This window comes from Ictalurus punctatus, chromosome 19 (assembly GCF_001660625.3).
Source record: "Ictalurus punctatus breed USDA103 chromosome 19, Coco_2.0, whole genome shotgun sequence".
Taxonomy (NCBI): domain Eukaryota; kingdom Metazoa; phylum Chordata; class Actinopteri; order Siluriformes; family Ictaluridae; genus Ictalurus; species Ictalurus punctatus.
Window position 1 is genome coordinate 7,951,926 of NC_030434.2, and position 22,584 is coordinate 7,974,509.

General features: G+C 43.4%; 1 protein-coding gene across 2 annotated transcripts; it reads left to right on the top strand.

Annotated features, from left to right (window-relative positions):
* Positions 1–121: 121 nt before the first annotated feature.
* On the top strand, positions 122–7,260 carry LOC108261937 (cystine/glutamate transporter-like). Of its 2 annotated transcripts, XM_053688445.1 has the most exons (12): positions 122–455; positions 2,211–2,337; positions 2,691–2,806; positions 3,299–3,424; positions 3,553–3,652; positions 3,878–3,922; positions 4,005–4,128; positions 4,243–4,346; positions 4,505–4,601; positions 6,304–6,453; positions 6,583–6,760; positions 7,074–7,251. In XM_053688445.1, the coding sequence occupies exons 1-12, from the start codon at positions 218–220 to the stop codon at positions 7,136–7,138; spliced, it is 1,470 nt and encodes a 489-aa protein (XP_053544420.1). In that variant the 5' UTR covers positions 122–217; the 3' UTR covers positions 7,139–7,251. The 2 variants fall into 2 exon arrangements, with proteins under 2 accessions (XP_053544420.1, XP_053544421.1); XM_053688446.1 differs by lacking the exons at positions 2,211–2,337; positions 2,691–2,806 and having other exon boundaries at positions 7,074–7,260.
* Positions 7,261–22,584: the final 15,324 nt, after the last annotated feature.

Here is a 22,584-nt window from a genome sequence, read left to right on the forward strand (position 1 = left end):
CATACTTGGCACACGAAACGGAGGGAAAAAGTTGTTAAATCACTTATTCATGAATTAATATGTGAGTTCACTCCCACCCACACTCCCCCACCCCCAACCCCCAGCCCTACCCCCTCCCTCTAACCCCTACCACTAGTTCACCTCCACTGCGAGGAAAGGTATTGGCTTGTTGTTCAACTCCACAGCAGAAGTTTCTGCTCTCTCTGAGGAGCTGGACATGTCCGTTGTGAGGGGAACTAAAGCAAAGATGGCGAGCCAGAAAGAGGAGTGTGAAGGGAAGGAAGATCGGGTTCATCTGAGACGCAGCATTAGTCTGGTGCCTGCAGTCTCCTTCATCATGGGCACCATGATTGGCAGCGGGATCTTCATCGCTCCCAAAGGAGTGCACATCAATACAGGCAGTGTGGGACTCTCCCTAGTGGTCTGGGCGCTCTGTGGACTCCTCTCCACGTTTGGTACGCTTCTAAACCTTTTAGCAGTTAGATGTTTAATAATACATTACTGTTCAAAACAATATACACAATGAAGAGAACCTCTAGATTATTGCACCTCAGAAAATAATAGTGCTTAACACCATATTATAACATACTAACTACAATATACTTTCTTTCATCAAAGACATGAAAATTTGATATCTGAGATGGAAATATTGTGAAATATTACCTTTTTTTTGTAAGTTATAGCATCTTCTCAAATGTCGTGGTAGCCATTACACATTTTACTTTCCAATGTTACAACCCTCAGCGGACTCCAAAGGCTGTAACATAATAAAATGAGGGGGGAATGAAAAGTCTCAACTGTAATCTGGTTAATCCATAACTTCTTTAACAGCTAAATATCCTTCATATAAAATAAAATCATTTAAACCACTGTAGTCAGTGTCTGATACAAAGGATTTGAGATGGAATGAGGTGTTTTCATATATTTAATAGTTGTTGCCAACCTTTAGTAACACACACACACACACACACACACACACACACACACACACACACACACACACACACACACACACACACACACACACACTCACATACAAAACAGATTACTATGGAAACTGTACACCAATGTACTACTGTGTTACAGAAGTTGTTCTGTGGTTGTGATGATAGCCTCTTATTATGTCCTACATTCTGGAACGTAAAGAAATTCAATCGGTGGTTAAGAGTTTTGACAGTGTTAGCAATGATGAATGCTATTTGAAATAAACACAGGGTTGAAATAATAATAATAATAATAATAATAATAATAATAATAATAATAGTAACAATAATTTTGAATAATAATAAGAAGAAATAAATTTTGCTTGTATTTTCTCACTTGTAAGTCACTTTGGTTAAAAGCGTCTGCTAAATGAATAAATATAAATAATAATAATAATAATAATAATAATAATAATAATAATAATAATAATAATAATAACAATAATAATAATAATAATAATAATAATAATAATAATAATAATAATAATAATAATAAAAGGCAAAAACCATAAAGCACACAGAATAGAGAATGATAGCCGGATGCATTCACAGTGAAAGAGGGTTGAACCTGACAGAATGAGAAAATCTGTCCACTGAGTCTGGTAGTGTGTCACAGAAGAGTAATAAATCAAAATCCAAAGCATCAGCAACTGAATTTGAATAAAGTTTAGAAAATACTGACACACAGGGTGTACTCTGAAAATAGTTTAGATAATAGTTCAAGTTCAGCTGTTAACCGAATCGAGTATCATGGATTGTTCAATGTATTGTAATAGATAATACACACAGTATAGTCCAGTTAAGCAGTATTTTTTTTTTTGTCATGTTAGCTTTGGCTAACACTGTTGATCAATTTATGAACATGTTTTTTTTCTTCTTTGATGTACTTTTGTTATTACTGATATTCAGTATGTGTAAAAGATGTTTTGATCCATACACAAGTCTACATCCCTCTGCTTTCCTGGAGTTTTCCCAGGAATTAGGCTTAATAAAGTAAATGTAAATAATAAATAAATAAATAAATAAATCTTTTTAAATCCAAAGATTTGTTTGTGACAAAGGATTTAACATTAACCGATTTCATCAGGGTAGAGCTGCAATGAGTTACTACGAGTAATATGGCTTTCCCCCAAGTGTGCTGGGGAAACACAAACCTGTTTGGCAGGCACTTGGAACACTTCCTTGTCTTGTCTACTTTTGTCTTGTCTTGTGTTTCCTTGAATTCAGGTGCCTTGTGCTATGCTGAGTTGGGGACCAGTTTCAAAAAGTCTGGTGGCCATTACACATATTTACTTGAGACCCTTGGGCCACTTCCTGCTTTCCTGATGCTTTGGTCTGAGTTCATTTTCATCAGGTCAGGTTGTGTCTGTTTGCATTCTAAATCATAGGGACTTTTAAAAAATTAAAATAAAAAACCTATGAAATGGACCGAGATGCCACGATTTGATTCTGGATGTTGTGAAATAGGAAATCAAGAAGAGATCATACCAGAGAGCATGAGTGATTTCCACAAAAGCCAATTGCTGTTGTCCGTGATACAGCACAGATGCTAAAAAATGTTTTTTGCTTTAATGGGCACTGACACATTTTATTTCATTAATGCCTTGTTGATTTAGTACGTATGCAGACTCACTGTTGATGGATGACATAAAAAGGTTTTTGTGTCACTCCAGCATCCCTTGTCACTTGTCACTCTTTTCTTTGCAGACCTGCAGTGACTGGGTATATTGCACTGGCTTTTGGACACTATGTCATAGAACCTTTTTTCACGCCATGCCAAGCTCCTCTACTATTAATCAAAGTGGCCAGTTTTCTTGGAATGAGTAAGTGAAATGTGTACACAAATTAATTTTTGACTAACCGAACAGCACAGTGTTGCGGTGCGTAGCTTTGACCCTCCAGAGTTCTTCCCATATCCATGTGGGTTACATCTGGCTTCGTCTGGTTACTTTCCACCTCCCAGAAGCATGCTGGTAGACAGACTGGGTACACTAAATTACCCCTAGGTGTGAATGTGTGTGCGTGTGTGCATGGTACTGTGTGATGGACAGGAGTTCCATCCAGGGTGTATGCTCTGGATCCACCTCAACCGTGAACAAAGCCATTTCTGAAGAGGAAAAACACACGTGTTTTAGTTGATCGAGAACGTCTTAAAGCAATGATTAGATAATCAGGTGGGCACCATTATGGTTGGAACTAAAGTATTCAGGAAGGTAGATCTCCAGGAACAGGGTCGGTGACCACTGATCTAACCTATGATAAGCAGTGACATATTATACTGATTTCTAACTCGAAATCATTTTCTGCTCTTTCAGCACTTTTGGTGGCAGTGAACTGCTGGAGTGTATCACTGTCCTCTCGTACACAGGTCATCCTCTTGATCGTTAAGCTCCTTAGTCTGGTTCTGATCATTGTCCCAGGAATTGTGGCTCTGGCCAAAGGTAGCAAAGATTTGATACTTGACTATTATTATTATTATTATTATTATTGTTGTTGTTGTTGTTGTTGTTGTTGTTGTTGTCATCCAGCGATAGTGAGCGAAAAACTTTGTTTGTAACTCCCTCTTCAGGCCAAACCGAAAACTTCCAGAATGGTTTTAACTTCGAGGCGCTCACACTGACAAAGCTGCCTTTAGCCTTCTACGCGGGACTTTATGCCTATTCTGGATGGTGGGTAATAACCTTTTTCCCCCAGAATATTACAAATAAATCTGAATCACAGCTCATTTTATAGATGCCTGATTTTAGAGACTAAACATAATCCAACAAAAAGCCCACATCTTTGCATTTCTCTCAGTACGAGAACCAGAGAGCAGCAGGTCATCATGGACACACAGGTCTATCCATTTATAACTACACAGTGCTCTGTGACATCTTGTTTGCCTTTGCTTTCAGGTTTTCATTAAACTTTGTGACAGAGGAGGTTATCAATCCAAAAAGGTATGGGGAACGGGGAGGATCCGATTGAATTTCCATGTCGATTCTTACCCTTGTAATTAGACTTGTTTCTTGTATTTGCCAGAAACATTCCATTGGCCATCATTTTGTCCATGATCACAGTTACTACATTATACGTGCTGGTGAATGTAGCGTATTATACTATGATGACCGAAAACGAGCTGCTGATATCCGATGCAGTAGCAGTGGTCGGTATTATTCAAATTTGTGTGTTCACAATGTCAAGAGGTGCAGTGATTTTTTTTTCAATTGGAAAATGTCAAATCGTTCTCAGTCAGTTTCTTTTTCTGTACGGCACACAGACTTTCGCCAGCAAAGCTCTGCCCAGGATGGCATCACTGGTGCCCATACTGGTGGCCATGTCCTGTCTTGGGACCATGAACGCAGGGATCTTTTCAGTACCGAGGTATAAAGTCTGTTAGAAGTAAACGTAAATACTTCATCATGTCTAGTTCAATTTCCTCAGATTTTAATTACACAATTTATTTGAATGTGTGTGTGTGTGTGTGTGTGTTTGTGTGTGTGTGTGTGTGTGTGTGTGTGTGTGTGTGTGTGTGTGTGTAGAATGTTATTTGTGGCTGCCAGAGAGGGACAATGGCCAACCCTGTTCTCCATGATACACATACGAAGAAAGACACCAATGCCTGCTGTACTATTGCTGGTAATGTACTGTAATGTATTACTGGTTGCCTCTATTGAGAAAAATAAATTTCATATAACATGTGCAGTTGCTCATTTTACTGTCATTCATTCATTCTTGATCATCTATTCATTTTATACCACAGTGCTGTTGAATGCTCAGTTCTGATTGGCCCATTCTCTATAGCACTCATCCTAATACATTATCACTTCTATACTAACAACTTTGACAGGGACTTGTACAGAGGACACGCCACATAAACAAATAAAAATAATAATAATAATAAAATGTCTGAATTTTTGAGGGTTGGTTTTTTTGTGAGGAGATTTTATTTAGCACTTTTGGAAGGAGACACCAGTGTCAGAGCTTTGTAACAGTCAGAGATAAAGCTGTAAATTTTACAACATTGTCTTAATAACTTAATAAGAGTGAAACAATGAGACACTGGTTCGAGAACAACTGTTAATGTAAGGAATAACACACAATAGACTGTGCTGTTAAATGTCATTAAAATCACCGTGAAGTGCCTTGAAACGTGCAGTGTTATTTGACGTGCTGACATAACTTCCACTGAAACAGGAAGTCGGGGTGGGGCATATCGATTGGCTCCTCCCCCTTTTAAAATAGTCAATAGTATTTAGCTTACTTCACAGACCAGGCTAAGCCGTACTTGACAGTTAGTAGCATGGATGCAAGCCAGAGCAGTAATAATGCTAATAATAATAATAATAATAATAATAATAACAACCAAAGACATGTTTTTGACCCATGCTTTTTCATATGATTTCTCTCGCTCAACAACGCCAACTTCGGCTGTGTGATTTATTATAATGTTGGGGCGGGACAATCTTGCAGAATGATGTCATCAATTGTTGATCCGTATTGTTGGTGGAAAGAGACTGTACATTTTGAATGCGTATATCTTCTAAATGCAAATTTTGTCATTGTTTTTGCGCACACTAGCTTTTAGATAACCTTAAGCCTGATGTATTCATAGTAAAAGCCACAAAACTTCAATTTTGATCTCATGGGGACTTTAATGCACATCTGTAGATTTTTTGTGGGGTTTTTTGTTGTTGTTGTTTTTTTTTTTTTTTGTTTTTTTTTTTTTGGGGGGGGGGGGTATTTTTGTATAACAGCTCAGTCTGCATTAGTTTTCTTATACCACAGTGATTACGATGTATAATTAATTACTGAACTGCACATTTTAACGGTTTAGAGTTAGGTTTAATGTGGTGGAAAGTCCAAGAGACAAGTTAGTTCCTGTTCTCACATTGTCTGAGCTGTTCCTATAAAAAAACAACAATAAAGTATACGAACAAGCACATTAATATACAATAGCCATGCTGTTAAACAAAATAACGCACACCTTCTGACCAATCAGATACGAGTATTTATCCATGCAGCAGTATAAAGCTGTTATACAGTACATTCAGTAAGTGATAACTGGAACGATCCACAACATTTAATGTAACTATGAATGGATAAAAAGTATGTTGTTCTTTCATAAATGAAAAATCGCAATCATGGGCGAATTGCAGTGGTGTAAGAGGAATATTTCATGACATGCAGTTACTGGAAAACAATCAACATCGGGGTAGTAACAGTAACTCTGCCTGACTTCAGGCCGCGTCACGTAAGCTCATCGCTGATTGTTTTCCTATAAGAGCACGTCCCGATGTGTTGTACTCTTTAGTGACTGTCTCGGCTGTTATTGTTACAGTGCCCTCTAGTGGTTATCATGTTGGCAAGAGGAGACATTTATCAACTGATCAACTTTGCTTCTTTCTCGCGCTGGTTCTTCATCGCCCTGGTTACACTGGGGCTTCTCGTCCATCGCTATCGATTCCCAGACCATCCACGAACATTTAAGGTTTATGTCTCTAATGAACTTAATTTTATTTTTCATCTCAGCTGTTAATGAATTTTTTTTTTATCATTTTAATAGCAAAAAACTATTACCCTTGTTTGACTAGATTTTTTTGCAAATATGTGAACCTAGGTTCCTCTGGCTGTTCCTGTGATCTTCACGGTGGTGTGTTTCTTTATCGTGGGTCTGTCTCTGTATTCAGACCCCTGGAACACAGGTTGCAGTTTTGCTGTTATTTTCACTGGAATCCCAGTGTACTACCTGACCATAAAGCACTCGTATATACCGAACCGTTGGAGAAAAGCCATCAGTGAGTTACGCCTTTCCTTTTCTCTTTCCTTTCACTCATTCATTTCCAGTAAACGCTTTATCCTGGTCAGGGTCACAGTGGATGTCCTGGAATACACCCCGGCTGGGACGCCTGTCAATCACAGAGGACATTCCACACACACCATTCACACACTCTCATTTAAATCTAGGGGCAATTTTATTTGCGTCTGTGTTATAAATAGGGAAGTTTTCATATACGATTAATATTTCGCTATTACCATTACCTTTTCAACTAGTCTTTGGTGATGTATGTAATAAACACTAATGTTTGTTTCTTCTCTTGCTCTGTTCAGATTACTACACTAACCAACTTCAGATCTTGTTGGAGGTGGTACAGCAAGAAGTTCAGACCTACTGAAGGAGCACAAACATTACACTAAGGGGCGGGCGGTAAACAGAGACATCCTAAAATTATCAACAAACCATCCAACAACCTCTCAACTGACTGCCATGAACAAGTTTAAGAGGTTTAGTCTCAAAGTCATGGAAATTTGATATTTGAAACGGAAATATTGTTGAATACTACCTGTTTTTAGTAGGTTATAGCATCTTCTCAAACGTTGTACAACTAACCCAGACTGTGGTAGCCATTACACATTTTACTTTCCCATGTTGCAATCCTCAGCGGACTCCTGAAAGGCTGTAACACAATAAAATGGGGGGGGGGTGAGGGGGGGAGATGAAAAGTCTCGACTGTGATCTGGTTAATCCATAATTTCTTTAACAGCTAAATATCCTTCAGTGTCTGATACAAATGATTTGAGATGGAATGAGGTGTTTTCATCATTTAAAAGTTGTTGCCAACCTTTAGTAACACACTCACACACAAAACAGATTACTATGGAAACTGTACACCAATGTACTACTGTGTTACAGAAATTGTTCTATGGTTGAGATGATAGCCTCATGTTATGTCCTTCGTTCTGGGACGTAAAGATATTCAATTGTTGTTTAATAGTTTTGACAGTGTTAGCAATGATGAATGCAGGTTGAAATTAAACACAGAGTTGCACTAATAATAATAATAATAATAATAATAATAATAAAATATTAATAATAATAAAAGGCAAAAAACATAAAGTGCACAGAATAGAGAATGATAGCTGGATGCATACACAGTGAAAGAGGGTTGAACCTGACAGAATTAGAAAATCTGTCCACTGAGTCTTTTATTAACACCACACTTTTCAAGTTTCAGTGATATTCATTGATTTCAGTGACATTGCTTTATTACCATCAACATAGCTCTAAAAATACAATCTATTTTTAACACAACATGAAAATTAATGATGTGCAATAGGACGTTACAACCTTTAAATATCTAGAGGAACAGAACGTGACATTCAGATATTAAATGATTGCAGGAATAACAGGAATAACTATAATGCAGAAGTATAAGTGCCAAACAAGCCAAAGCCACTAGATCAATATTCAGTATGAGCTATTTACAGTATATATTTAATAAAGACAATAAAGGAAATAAAAGAAGATAAACAGCACGGGGAAAAGGAACCTGAGTGTTGCCAAATAAAACCCAGATCAAAACCAAACAAGTTTTGCTATGTCTTACCTGCCCTCTTTCCCAAACAAACATGGAGTTTTATTGAACACACGGCACTGGTACAACAGATAACAGGTAGTGAGTTCATACATTCACATAGTAGATTTCAATAAACCAGTGATCACAACATAGGATATGGACAACCAAAACAAAACACGCACACTTCACATCTCTTGACCTAAACAGGCCTGGTGGTTTTTAAATATCTGGACAGTGGAGGATTGGGCGAGGTAGAAGATGCCCTAATGATGATTGGCAGATGACATCCAATCAACAGTGACCTGCGAGTGAAATAGCGGAGTGAGAGAAATAGACTGAAGCAGAGGAACAAACACCAAAAAAATAAATACAAATAAAAATACAACGCAAACAAAACATCAAAACAAACATGGAACTGATCAGGATGCATTACCATCAATATGCCAGATATCAATTGACAACACTTCACACCGACATTTCTATAATGGGTCTACAAAGCAACAGTGTATATACAGTATATCAAATTTATTCAACGTGAGTATAATATCTGTTTTCCCTCTAGTAATAATTTTCATAGGCCTATATTTAATAAGTTACCTGTACTCGAAGCAATCATTGGTTTAGAGCAATTGGTTTCCTTAATTTACTTGAGTAAACCGAACACGTAAGGATTTACAGAATATCTACATTTGCATCCACTTTCACCTCCCAGTCATGACATGCTGAAGTCCCTCTGCCTTTTAGTTATGGCTGAAGGAACAAAAGGGGATTGTTGTACTTCTACAATGAACATGAAAGCAGAGAGTCAGAAAGGAGAAGAGAAACGAATAAAAACTGCACACACTGTGCAAATCTTTTCATACTTGGCACACGAAAGGGAGGGAAAAAGTTGTTAAATCACTTATTCATGAATAAATATTTGAGTTCACCCCCACCCACACTCCCCCACCCCCAACCCCCAGCCCTACCCCCTCCCTCTAACCCCTACCACTAGTTCACCTCCAGTGCAAGGAAAGGACTTGGCTTGTTGTTCAACTCCACAGCTGAAGTTTCTGCTCTCTCTGAGGAGCTGGACATGTCCGTTGTGAGGGGAACTAAAGCAAAGATGGCAGGCCAGAAAGAGGAGTATGAAGGGAAGGAAGATCGGGTTCATCTGAGACGCAACATTAGTCTGGTGCCTGCAGTCTCCTTCATTATGGGCACCATGATTGGCAGCGGGATCTTCATCGCTCCCAAAGGAGTGCACATCAATACAGGCAGTGTGGGACTCTCCCTAGTGGTCTGGGCGCTCCGTAGACTCCTCTCCACGTTTGGTACGCTTCTAAACCTTTTTATAGCAGTTAGATGTTTAATAATACATTACTGTTCAAAACAACATACACAATGAAGAGAACCTCTAAATGTTTTCTAATTATTGCACCTCAGAAAATAATAGTGCTTAACACCATATTACAGGCCTAACATAGACTAATTACAGTATACTTTCTTTCATTCAGTTTTGACACTATCCAGTACATTTAGTTGAGTTAGGAGACTGGTGATGTATAATTTTTTGTATCACAGTGTGCTTTTCATCCCAGAGCTTTCAAAATGTGACACACAAAATGTTCTTTAGTAACACACACACACAAACTGTTCACCAATGTACTACTGTGTTACAGAAATTGTTCCATGGTTGTGATGATAGCCTCTTGTTATGTTCTACCCAAGTAGGTTTCAGTACGTTCTGGGACATAAAGAAATTAAATTGGTTGCAGGTTGAAATTAAACACAGGGTTGAAATACTACTACTACTACTACTACTACTACTACTAATAATAATAATAATAATAATAATAATAATAATAATAATAATAATAATACCTTTTAATAATAAGCAATAATATTTGCTTGTATTTTCTCACTTGTAAGTTGCTTTGGATAAAAGCGTTTGCTAAATGAATAAATGTAAATGTAATAACAACAACAACAACAACAACAATAATAATAATAATAATAATAATAATAATAATAATAATAATAATAATAATAATAATAATAATAGGCAAAAGCCATAAAGCACACAAAATAGAGAAAGATAGCTGGATGCATGCACAGTGAAAGAGGGCTGAACCTGACAGAATTAGAAAATCTGTCCACTGAGTCTGGTAGTGTGTCACAGAAGAGTAGTAGATCAAAATCCAAAGCATCAGCAACTGAATTTGAATAAAGTTTAGAAAATACTGACACACAGGGTGTACTCTGAAAATAGTTTAGATAATATTTCAAGTTCAGCTGTTAATTGAATCAAATATTATGGATTGTTAAATGTATTGTAATAGATAATACACACAGTATAGTCCACTTAAGCAGTATTTTTTTTTTTTTGTCATGTTAGCTTTGGCTAACACTGTTGATCAATTTATGAACATGTTTTTTTTCTTCTTTGATGTACTTTTGTTATTACTGATATTCAGTATGTGTAAAAGATGTTGTGATCCATACACAAGTCTACATCCCTCTGCTTTCCTGGAGTTTTCCCAGGAATTAGGCTTAATAAAGTAAATGTAAATAAAAAAAATCTTTTTAAATCCAAGGATTTGTTTGTGACAACTGATTTAACATAAACCGATTTCATCAGGGTAGCGCTGCAACGAGTTTGTAATACGGCTTTCCCCCAAGTCACAACAGGAAACACAAACCTGTTTGGTAGGCACTTGGAACACTTCCTTTTGCTAACTGGATAAATTCTCTGTTTGTTTTTACTCTGATCTAATTAAAATCACTGAAACCTTCCTTGTCTTGTCTTGTCTTGAATTCAGGTGCCTTGTGCTATGCTGAGTTGGGGAAAAGTTTCAAAAAGTCTGGTGGTCATTACACATATTTACTTGAGACCCTTGGGCCACTTCCTGCTTTCCTGAGGCTTTGGTCTGAGTTCATTTTCATCAGGTCAGGTTGTGTCTGTTTGCATTCTAAATCATAGTGACTTTTAAAAAATAAAAATAAAAAAAACCTATGAAATGGACCGAGATTCCGGGATTTGATTCTGGATGTTGTGAAACAGGAAATCATGAAGAGATCATGCCAGAGAGCATGAGTGATTTCCACAACAGCCAATTGCTGTTGTCCATGATACACGACTGACACACAAAAAAAGTGGTTTTTGCTTTAATGGGCACTTAAGATCAACAAATGTTATGTCATGTGATTGGGGCCGTACAATGTGAGATGACCCCGCGTCCTATTGGGGACCCGTCGATGGAGTGCACCTCTCGTGGCTGGAGCAGGGCTTGGATGGCCAAGGGTTCGTGCTGTCCGCTCATCTATGAAATTCTCAGCTGCCCCCGAGTCGATGAGCGCTGAAAGCACAAAGAATTTCTCTGGACATTCGAGGGGCTTGGGTAACACAAAAGAACCTGCTTTGAGTAATGGGAACGCACTCACCTGGGGATGACGGGTTTCATTGGTCGTGCCCTCCTTGGTCGATCGTGGCCTTCTCTGTGGGCACTGGCGAACGACGTGGGTGCTCTCCCCGCAGTAGAAGCACCATTCCTCTCTGCATCGTCTCTCCCTCTCATCCTCGCGGATCCGGGCCTGGCCGAGCTGCTTGGGTTCCGCTAGAGGTAGCAGCTCGGTGGGTACAGGATTCCACGGCGTGGGGCAGTTAGTGCGGCGAAGGCAGTCCAGTCGTACCGCCAGGTCGATGAGCTCGTTGAGGGTCAGTTGTTCACCCCGGCACGCCAACTCTCGAACCAGCTTGGGGTTGAGGCCCTGACGAAAAGCAGTCTTTAGTGCCGGCTCATTCCACCCACTTCTTCCAACAATGGTACAGAACTCCAGGGCATAATCCTGACTGGTCTCCCAGCTGTTTGGGGAATGATCGAATGCGCGTTGGAAGCGGGCGAAGAACTCCGTTAGCGAGGGTCTGACCATGCCTCCTCGCACCCACTCTGCTGTGGCCCACTCCAGGGCACGTCCGGTGAATAGCTCTATGAAGTGTGCCAACCGGCGCGTCTCCGGCATCTCCGGGTTGTTCTCAAAAAACAAGGTGCACTGAAGTATGAAACCCCTGCATCATTCGGGCTCACCAGCATAGCGCTCTGGTGTCAGCAGGGGCGGGTAGTGCACCACCGGCATGTATGCAGCTCGAGCAGACGAGCGGGGAGATGTGGGAGGAAAGACAGCAGCAGCGCGGGGGGTGTCACGGTTTGCCCCTCAGCAACACGGAGACGCTCCAGTTGTTTGGTGAGGCATGCTATCTGCTCGCGCTGCGCGCTCATCACCTGACTTTGTTCCTGACCAGCGCATGCCCAATCTGGGTCACTTTGGTGGCCGCGAGTTCGCTGTGGTGTAAAATTATGGCTTATTTCTCCTGTTTCTCAATTTTTTCTCCTGGAGAAAAAGCATCACAAAATCTCAGAGTAGCCTCCTTTTAAGTTTCAAAATGGATCTCATCAAGCTCTCAAATAATTCTCAGATTGTTTCAAGTTTGGTGCGTTTTTTTTTTATCTCAGGCAGAGAAACCAGAGAGCTCTCTCTATGATCTCAATCTATTCTCATCCCAGTCTAATTTGTGCATCTCATGGTGAGCTCAGACAGCACAAATAAAGATCTCCAACACTTTCTCATCCAAACTTAATGGTTTCTTTAAAAAAAAAAAAAAAAAATCATACAGAAACTCAAATACATGGTCCTCATTGTAATTTATTTTATATGCTTGTCCATGACAAAAAACAAACTTCCAAGACATTTTAAGTATGTTTTGATATTTACATGGTGAAAATTGGGGTTACATAATGCAGCCAAAAGCAAGTATAAATATTTTTCACTGGATATTTTAACATCAATCATCAAACAATATTATTTGCTCTTAAATAGGACATAGACATTGGGAAAAGAGCTTATTAATAACGAGGATGATAATCACTTAGAGTCTATTTTTAATATCACTCAGCTCCAAGTGTCTTTCAGTTTCAGAAAATTATCACTTTCTTGTAATGCAGCTATTTAGACAAGGAAGACAGTATTTTAGCTGTATCAAAGCAAACCTGCCAAAATCTCAGAACTGACTCATAACTGGTGTTAATGTAAAGCTCTATAACATGGTATTTCTTACATTGCCACTATATAAGAGCATAGACCAGATGCTATCTTTGAAACATCTGAATATTTATTATACAGTTATATGAATACAGTGCAAATGACATTATGGTAGCCCAGTAAGCATGTCAGCCAACTGTGCAGACACACATGGATGGATACAGGGACAAAGCACATTCCTACATATTTCAGCTGTCAGATAAGTGTGCTGCTGTCCAAGCCCTCTCCAGCCAATTCTTTGTTTATACAGTCAACCAAAATAGTCAGTGCTGACATTGGAAGCAGTCTGAGGGAATAATTTACAGTATACCATATTCATTTTCCCACTCACTATGGAACCAAAATTCTTTGTGTAGAAAATTGATCACGCTTCATTACTCTATGGAGTTAGATGTTTTACATTTTTGAATAGTTGTTACCTGCATTCTCCACTCCTTGTGTGTCTAGCTAAAAATTGAGATAAATAATACAGTTACCATACGCCAACCACAATGCATATTTCAACTGGATGTGCAAAATATTAGGAAGACCTCAATATAACTCAGTACTGGCACGATTTCCCCTTTAAGCAGCGCGCTGTGGAGCATGTGAGCGCGCGAGCACCTGCTTTTCCCTTGTTGAAAATCGTGGCATTTGGACACGTGCATTTGTTATGTTTTGTTATGTCTCCTCCCTGTTCTGTCATTGGCTATGGTTTCACATGTGTCTGAATTGCCCTCAGCCGTCAGCCATTACGAGGCTGATTAGGTTTGTATATATACACCGCGTGCCGACCCAGCACACAGCACGGAATATTAGATAGATTAGAACCTTAGTATTGATTCCTTATTACAGTTAGTCATAGTCTTTGTCCATGTCATGTTTCATGTTTAGATTCTTCTGTTTAGTTCACGCTGGTTTCTCCACTCCCAGTTCATAGTCATAGTTTATGTTTCATGTTTTGTATCTCGACCTGTTTCCGTGACCACGACATAGTTTCCTGCCTTGCCCCGATTATGCCTGTTTGCCGATCACCTGACCTCTTGTATGTTTTGGATTAGGTTTTTGGATCACGATTTGGATTAACCTGCCTGTGTCTCTTAATAAATCTGTTCAAACTGCGATTGCATCCGTCCTTGTCTCCATTGCGTCACGATATGTGACAGAATATTCCGCCGCACCATGGATGCAACACGAGGATGAGAGAGACATCACGCTACAGAAACCAGGGAAGTAGCTGGACAGTACCTCATCGGGAAACGCTCGGATTACTGGCCGCATTTTTCGTCCGTGCAGTTCCCTCAAAGCTACGACGTCGAACTTCCGCCAGAGACAGCGGGATTGGGGAGCTACCCGCTGGAGTTTCTCTTCAGCTGACAGGAATATTTCTGCAGCCTGGCGTATCCCAAGCCTACTAAGAGACAGTGGAACGGGTTCCACTGATTGTGCGGTCCGGCCCGTGACTGGGAAGAGCAGCTTGTGAGTACTGGGTCCTCTGCCCTCCATGATGTCACTCAGTTTTCGGAACTTTTTATGGAGGAGTTCACGCAGCCAGGACAGCTTCATGGTCTGGATTTACTGGGGTGGAGAGTCAATGGACAACCCCAGGCTGACCCGCCATTCAACCTCTATTATGAGGGGATGGACAGGGCAGTCTCCACCAATCCGCTTCAGGTTCCAGCCAATGCGGGGAAGGTTTCTCCGAGATGAATGACTGAGGGCAGCAGGAAAGTAACTCAGCTCCAATGTCCCTCCTGCAAGAAGCTGGGTCTCCAGGAAGCAAGCCCTGCTCAAGCCCTGCTCAAGCCCGAGTCAGCCGACACGGCCGACCAAGCCCTGCTCAAGACCGAGTCAGCCGACACGGCCGACCAAGCCCTGCTCAAGCCAGAGTCAGCCGACACGGCCGACCAAGACCTGCTCAAGCCCGTCAGCCGACACGACCGACCAAGCCCTACTCAAGCCCAAGTCCGCCGACCATGGTCCGCTCAAGCCCAAGTCCGCCGACCATGGTCCGCTCAAGCCCGAGTCCGCCGACATGGCCGACCAAGTTCTGCTCACTCCCGAGTCCGCCGACACGGCCGACCATGGTCTGCTCAAGTCCGAGTCCACCGACCATGTTCTGCTCACGCTGTGGAACAATTCGGTGTCCACTAAACAGTACGTACAATATAGATTAAGACTTTTCCAGCAAAGTTATACTTACGCTAATTCAGTTGTTTCTTCGTTCAAGTCTTGAAAAATATCACACAGAGCCAGTGAGTGAGGAAAAGCAAAGATCCAATTTTATTTTCCCAATCACATGAGATCCAAACCGTTTGGAATATCCCAACGAGTGATCTGATCTGTCATGGAGCGGGGCTCCCGTTTTATACAATTTGTCCTTTGAGCCTCCGCCCCCTGTTCCTTTCTCCAAATACCAATATGTTTAGCTATTCCTGCCTCCCGTTCCCCTTATGTCCATATTTGCACACCTTCCAGCAACCCTTATGTCATATCATTGTCCTTTTTCAGCAACCCTTATAATCGCGTTTTACTCATTTTCCTAACCCCTTAGGTACCTTTTATCAATCTTTTCCAATCCCCTTAAATCCGACCCAGCCCAGTTTGGGTTTTTTAAAACCATGATCCCCATTTTGTTCAACATTTGGTTTCTGGCCGTTGGACAGAGCGGATCTCTACTGCTGTCTTTTGGATATAGACTTTAGTTATTTGTATCATGGGTAAGTGTGTTATATTACCTTATTATCTGTGACTTGTGCATTTTACTTCTTCTATTCTCTGGTTTTAGCTTCCTACATCTCATCCTCTGGTTATGTGCTTGTGTGTGTATGTGTGCGTTCCCAACCTATAGATAGCCTCCTGCTTTTGTCTCGTTCCCCTCCTTTTTTGGTGTTCATTGGCTGCTTAGTACTGTATGTCATTTTAGCTGTTAGTAACCAAGTGCACATGGTGAATTCCCCTTTTCTTACATGCCTCTCTATGTTTCCTTATATACAGCTCACACGCAGGACTCGGCTTCCTCTTCGCTGCACTGGAGGGACTGGAGGGTTTTGATCTCAACACTAGATACCAGCTGTCCCATTTATTTGCGGACCTCACTCTTTTGGTTGATGTCTTACGCACGCCCTCCACGATTTCCACTTTCCCTATTCCACTACGGTATCGGTTGAGCCCAGCTGCTACCCTTGTTGATGCTTCTACTCAGACTGGTCTTGTTGTTAACACTCCTCTGTTTTCTGCTGATGACTTTGAGGCAATGGATTCCCCCAGTACTGCCTATTCTGATGACCCACTAAGTCCAATTCCCTCTCCAGGGCACACTCCCCACCATCTGCTTTTTTCTCCGTCTTATTCCCCTACCAGTCCCTCTTATTCTCCAACTAGTCCCCCTTATTCCCAATAAATGTGGTGGTGCTTCCTACCCTTTGCGTCCTGTGGTTATTTCCTTCCTTATCTTTATTTAACGTACCAAATAATTTACAACATTCCCTCCTCTGAGGCTTTTCGGAAAAGCCTCACCTTAATTCAACGGGTACCTGTGTATGAATTGGTTTTGGCGCACCTTTTGCCCGTTTTGGGTTAGCTGTCGGAGGGTCAACCGTACAAAGCCGTACTGCCTCTGCCCATACGCCTCCTCTTCTCCTGAGTCACTATCCTCACTATCAGAATCCCTTGCATTCATTACTTCCACACTACATTTATCAGGATGGGCCATTAAAAGATTGTGATGTGCCTGGGGAAGATCTCCTAGGGTGATATGGCATGGGGCTTCATAGTAGATTGGTAACTGGAGGATTGGTGATAGCACACCCTTTCCTCGTTGCCCAGATTTTAGGTATACATATCTCGTCATGCACTTCCTCGTTTTTAGTATGCTCGATAATCACTACTAGATGCTGATTATCTGCCGATTATATAGGGTTGCTGAAGAGCTACCTCTGCTTTCACATGGATTATGTCTATACTCTTTATAATCACATGGGTATACATACATATTAAATGAAAAGAATGTAGTCCACCAGGTTTCTCAGCCAGGCTCTCACAGCCTGCAGCCTTGTATCCTTCGGGTCTCGTTTCTTCAGTATCTTTTTGCACAATTTTTGTATTACCTGTATTCAGGGGTGGGCGAAAAAACCTTACTAACAAAAGGAAAAATTCCCACCCTCCCAGCCTCTTAATGCTCGACAGCATCAAAACAATCGCCTGAATACACTAGTTACATATTTTATTTGGTACATATATAACGGTTAACAGTCCTTTTAATGTCCTTCTTTTCCCATGAGCGATAAGATGGTCTTCAACCCAGGTGCTTTACACACCGTTGAGGGCCATCCTTAGGGAGAGGTTAGGCTAGCACTTACACCTAGGGCATGGCTCATCTCATCTTCTTCTCATTTTCCCTGTAGTGCTGGATTACTCTATGGAAAGGCCCAGTGGTTTCACAATGGTTCTTTTCTTCATTATGTGTCTTACAGTTGATCAATTCCTTGGGTATTTATGTACAAACACAGCTTTTCGTACTCTTTGTTGCTGCACTGACCATTGGCGTACAGTCACTGTTACGTGTCCCCACAGGTGTTGTTCCTGCTCGTCTACAATCAAACCCTACTCTGTGGGTTCAATCTGGACTATGGCTTGTTCGGGGGTGGCCTTTAATAAATCCAAGATCATTTTATGTTCTCTCACAATGACGCTAGAGGTGTGCATGTAAAACGTGCAGGGTAACTGCAGAATCGATTGTAGTGTTCCTGGGTCTGGTTGTCCTGGACTGGTATACCAAAACAAAGTCATATCGTGGAGTCCCACTTTTTCTCGGATAGGCCCTTTTCCGGCCTCTACCTTGTATCAGCAGGGACTATAAATCTTCTTTAGCTTGATGTGCTTAAACCGTACGCCTGTATCACTTGTGTATGTTTCCCTCGTGGTTGTCCTACTGTGGTTGTCCTACATGTCGGAGCGCGCTTCTCGTATCTCGCTGCACTCACTGTCAGATACCGTGGTGGTGGGATCAGATTCCATGATGATGGTGGGAGCTGTGGTGGGTGCTGCAGGGGTCACATCGGGCGCAACTAAGTCAGGCGCCGTCAGGTCAGTAGGGAGAGTGTCTGCGGTGGCCATGGTGGGAACGTAAGGACGCATGTCAACATACACGGTTTCTGCCTCATTCTGGCTCTGTCGTCTGCACACCACCCCCCTTTGAGGCGGAAACGCCTCACCCAAAACCACGTACTAGCCAGAAATATTATTGGTAGTCGCAGCAGATACGGCCAACTTACGAGTGCATGGTATGATGCAGCAAGTGATGAAAGCAAGCAGTAGAAACAGCGCCAGCAGCGCCGTACCGACGCGAGCAATTGTTGCCATCCAGCTACCCGACGTCATCCAGGAAAACCAGGACGGAAGGTGTAGCGCATCGCCTTGCCCCGAGTTGGCAGCATGTTCCCTCTGTAAGGCTTGTAGGCGGGCGAGCACTCTAGACAGGGCCCCCTTTTCACCTGTGTGGAGAGGAATCGCCGCACAGCATTCAGGGCCAATCATCGTGCACACCCCCTCCTCCGGGGCTCACATCTGATCGAGGGCAAAGCGGTTCTGGGCTGCCATCAGAGAAGTAGCATGGAGTTGGTCCCGGATAAGTCCTAAAGCGCCCAACGTATAGTTAATGAACCTCTGCTGATTATACCACAGATAGTTGATCCATGCCGTGTTACGAACAACCTGCACTCCAGGGAGGAGGGTGGCAGCAAACCTGCTCCCGACTGATCCCATAGCCTTGTATTTGTCTGGGACATTCACCGGGGCGCCAGCCCAGTTCAAAATAACCACCGTATCAGTTGCCCAAACTGTGTAATTCATGGTGTCCGCATCTCTAAGATATTGGCCCCAGAGTACAGTATCACGATGCATGCGGCGTGGAGGAGGCCCAGGGGGGTCGAGTGGTACGATAACAGGGGTCTTTCCGTCAAGCCGGACAGGGGCGCAACACCCCTGCCATTCAGTAGGCAGCGTCTGGCGGGCCCGGTCTCCCCCACAATACCAAAACACATCTGCCACTGCCCTGGTGCCATACACCAAGTCCGGAACAGAAATGTCTTCGTAGACTGGCGCTCCACTAGAATTGTCCAGTGTGGAGTTATACGACACAAGCACAGGGACACGTAAGTCCTCCGAGGGGAGCGTAAGATTGCATCGGGCCGACAGGTTACCTACGTCGTAGGTACCAAATGGGGAACATACACACAGGGGAAAGGAGGGGGGCAATTCCTGGTGGACCAACACCATAGCAGCATCCTGAGTCTGCAGCGGCTTAAAAAGACATGAAGAGCTGGCGTTCCGCATCCAGTCAGGGCCATAGTCTATAGACAGTGATCCCAACAGACAGACTGTGGGGCACAGGAACTGCACCGTGTAGGGGGTGGATAGGCATTCAACGAGGTCTCCCAGGGGGAACATGAAATGAGGCATGGATACACGGTCGTGACAAATCAGGCATGAACGGTGCTGGCATGTGTAAGCTGTACAGACAGAAGAGCGGAGACCTCACGGGAGAACAAGGAGCTTTCGGGTCCCTGGGTGACGCAAGCGTCAGCTGTGCAGTGAAAGGGCAGACGGGGCGGGACACCAAAAACACTTGAATAGTCAGGGCACGACTGATCGAAACGGCACCACCATCTGGCCGGGGTCCTTGTAATCTGGAGGTGGCCTACGGTGAGGTTCAGGGAGTCTTGTCCGGTCTCATAGAGGGCTACATGCGGGCTACCACGAAGTAAAGCCGCCTGATAGGCAAGGGTAATCAAAGACAACGCACAAAACATTTCTCGGGAGTGGGCAGTCGATAGGGAGGCCACATACAAGAGAGGGGTCTCCACCACAGGTGGGCGGGGAGTGCTCGGCTGACCTGCCCCGTTAGGTCGGCCCCCACGGCGACGCGTCCCGAGACTGTCCATCTTCTGGCCAAACGAAGAAGAAGATGAGAACACGTCTTCCCTTAGGCGGTTTGCCAGGCGGTCCGCTGGGTCATCATCCCCGTCGAGGAAGCCTAGTGAGAAACGAGCGCCTATTGTGCCTCTCTTACGTCGCAGGGACGGCCTGGGTGAGTCGGAAGTGGACATGGGAGTTGTCACAGGTATCTCGGTCCCAGGTGACATGGCATTTGTCAGGGCACAATCATGTGCGGGGGAAGAAACATGGGTGTCATCAGACTTTTTTGGAAAGGGTGCATACACTAGTAAAAGAGCCATAGTCAGTCCAGCCACCAGAATCACGGCCCACACCACAATGATGGCCTTATCATTACTCATGAGTCTATATGGAGGAGCATCCCCCCGGGAGTTCGGCATCGTTTCGGACAGGGGAAGATTCCACAGCGTCTTCTGGAAGTAAGGCAGGAGGGCTCAATCCGCCTAAATCCGCTAACTCTATAGTCTCGTACGGCATATGCGACTGAACAGGTGGGTCATCCAAGCCTTGCACTATGGAGGCCAAATCGGCTGAGATGAAATGCAAGTCTTCGACCTCCGTGGGAAGGGGCGCCAGCAGTTCTTGGCTCACTGGTGTGTCCCCGATGCTTGACGACCCTGCTGCTGCTTCAACTGCAGTGAGGGCGCCACTCGGCCAGCTCTCATCAAGGCTAGAAATAGGGCTAGGGGTCTGTCGGTCTGCCCGCCTTTTGGTCTGAGCCCTTGTACCCTGCGCCGGGCTTCGGTCCTCGTCAGTGCCACTGTCACTGTCAGTGCTGGACTCAGTTTTTGGGCAGTCGGGAGGTCGGGCTGAGTGGGTTTTGCCTGACGTCGAAGGTTGCTCCCCGGGGGGTAACGCCTGTTCATCAGCTCTACGAAGCAATGGTCCCTTACCAAAGCCTCCTCGGCTGCAGTGGTTCAGATGATACCAATGGGGTCGTCCCGCTACTTTTACTGCTGTTGGTGTGGCAGCCACCACCTCAAACGGTCCTTCCCTTCGTGGTTCTAGAGAGTTCTTCCTCATGAAGACCCAGATCCACATGTGATCTCCTGGATCGATCTGCCTTGCCCGGGGAACCTCCTCGCCGTGGACCGCCTCTTGTACCTGTGAATACAAATGTCTGTGGATCTGTGTGAGGGTGCGTATATAGGTTTTCATTTCACCCTCCAACTGTTCTAATGAGGGGCCAGTATATGGGGCGCGTGTGAATGCCATAGGCATTGGATGCCCTGTCAACATCTCATGGGGCATGAGGTGCGTACACGCGGCTAGTCTGGGAGCGCATTTTCAGCAGGGCCAGGGGCAAGGCCTGCACCCAGGTCAGTCGCGAGCTGTCACAAATTTTTGCCAATTTACTTTTCAATATGCCGTTAGCCCGTTCCACCATACCTTGGGACTGAGGATGATACACACAACCCAATTTGTGTTCAATCCCCAGTGCCTTGGTTATCAAATCAATGGTCTGGTTAACGAAATGCGCTCCGTTGTCGGAGCTCAGATAGTCCGGAATACCAAACCGGGGAATGACTTCCTGGCAAAGAAACTTGGCAGCGGATTTAGCGTCTTCTCTAGAGGTGGCCGTGGCCTCTACCCATCTACTAAACTGGTCCTCCACCACAAATATGTAGCGTTTTGATTCCTTCCTATTCTCGGCCCCCATGTCGACATAGTCCATTATTAGATGCCTGAACGGGCCCGTTGGTGGTGGAATATGCCCCAGGGGTGCAGTAAAGTTTTGCGCACATTATTTCTTATGCACGTTTCGCAGTTATTGAGCGCTTGGTCCACCGCACTTGCCAAGTACGGTGACCACCATTCTTGTCTTATTTTCCGAATCGTCTCTACCCTGTTAGTATGGTCGAGGCCGTGGGCATCTTTTATCAGCAACGGTAGGAGACTGGCAGGGGCTACGCACATGCCATCGATGCTTCACCAAAGGCCAGTCCCTCTATCCTTTTTCGCCCCCCGTTTTATCCATGTAGAAAGTTCTGCTTCACCAGCTGTGTTCTGCACTTCCACTATCTGCGCCACATTGTCCTCCATTGGGTGACGGACCGAGACCTCTTCTGGTTGCGTGAGCGCCATCATCTGGGCTGGTCCCACTGCGGCTTTCTTGGCGGCTTCGTCTGCTGCTGTGTTCCCTTTGGTGATAAAAGAGCCGTCCGTTTTGTGTGCTTTACACTTAATAATAGCTACTGCTGATGGCAAGGTCATTGCATACAATAAGTCAGAGATTACTTCTCCGTGTG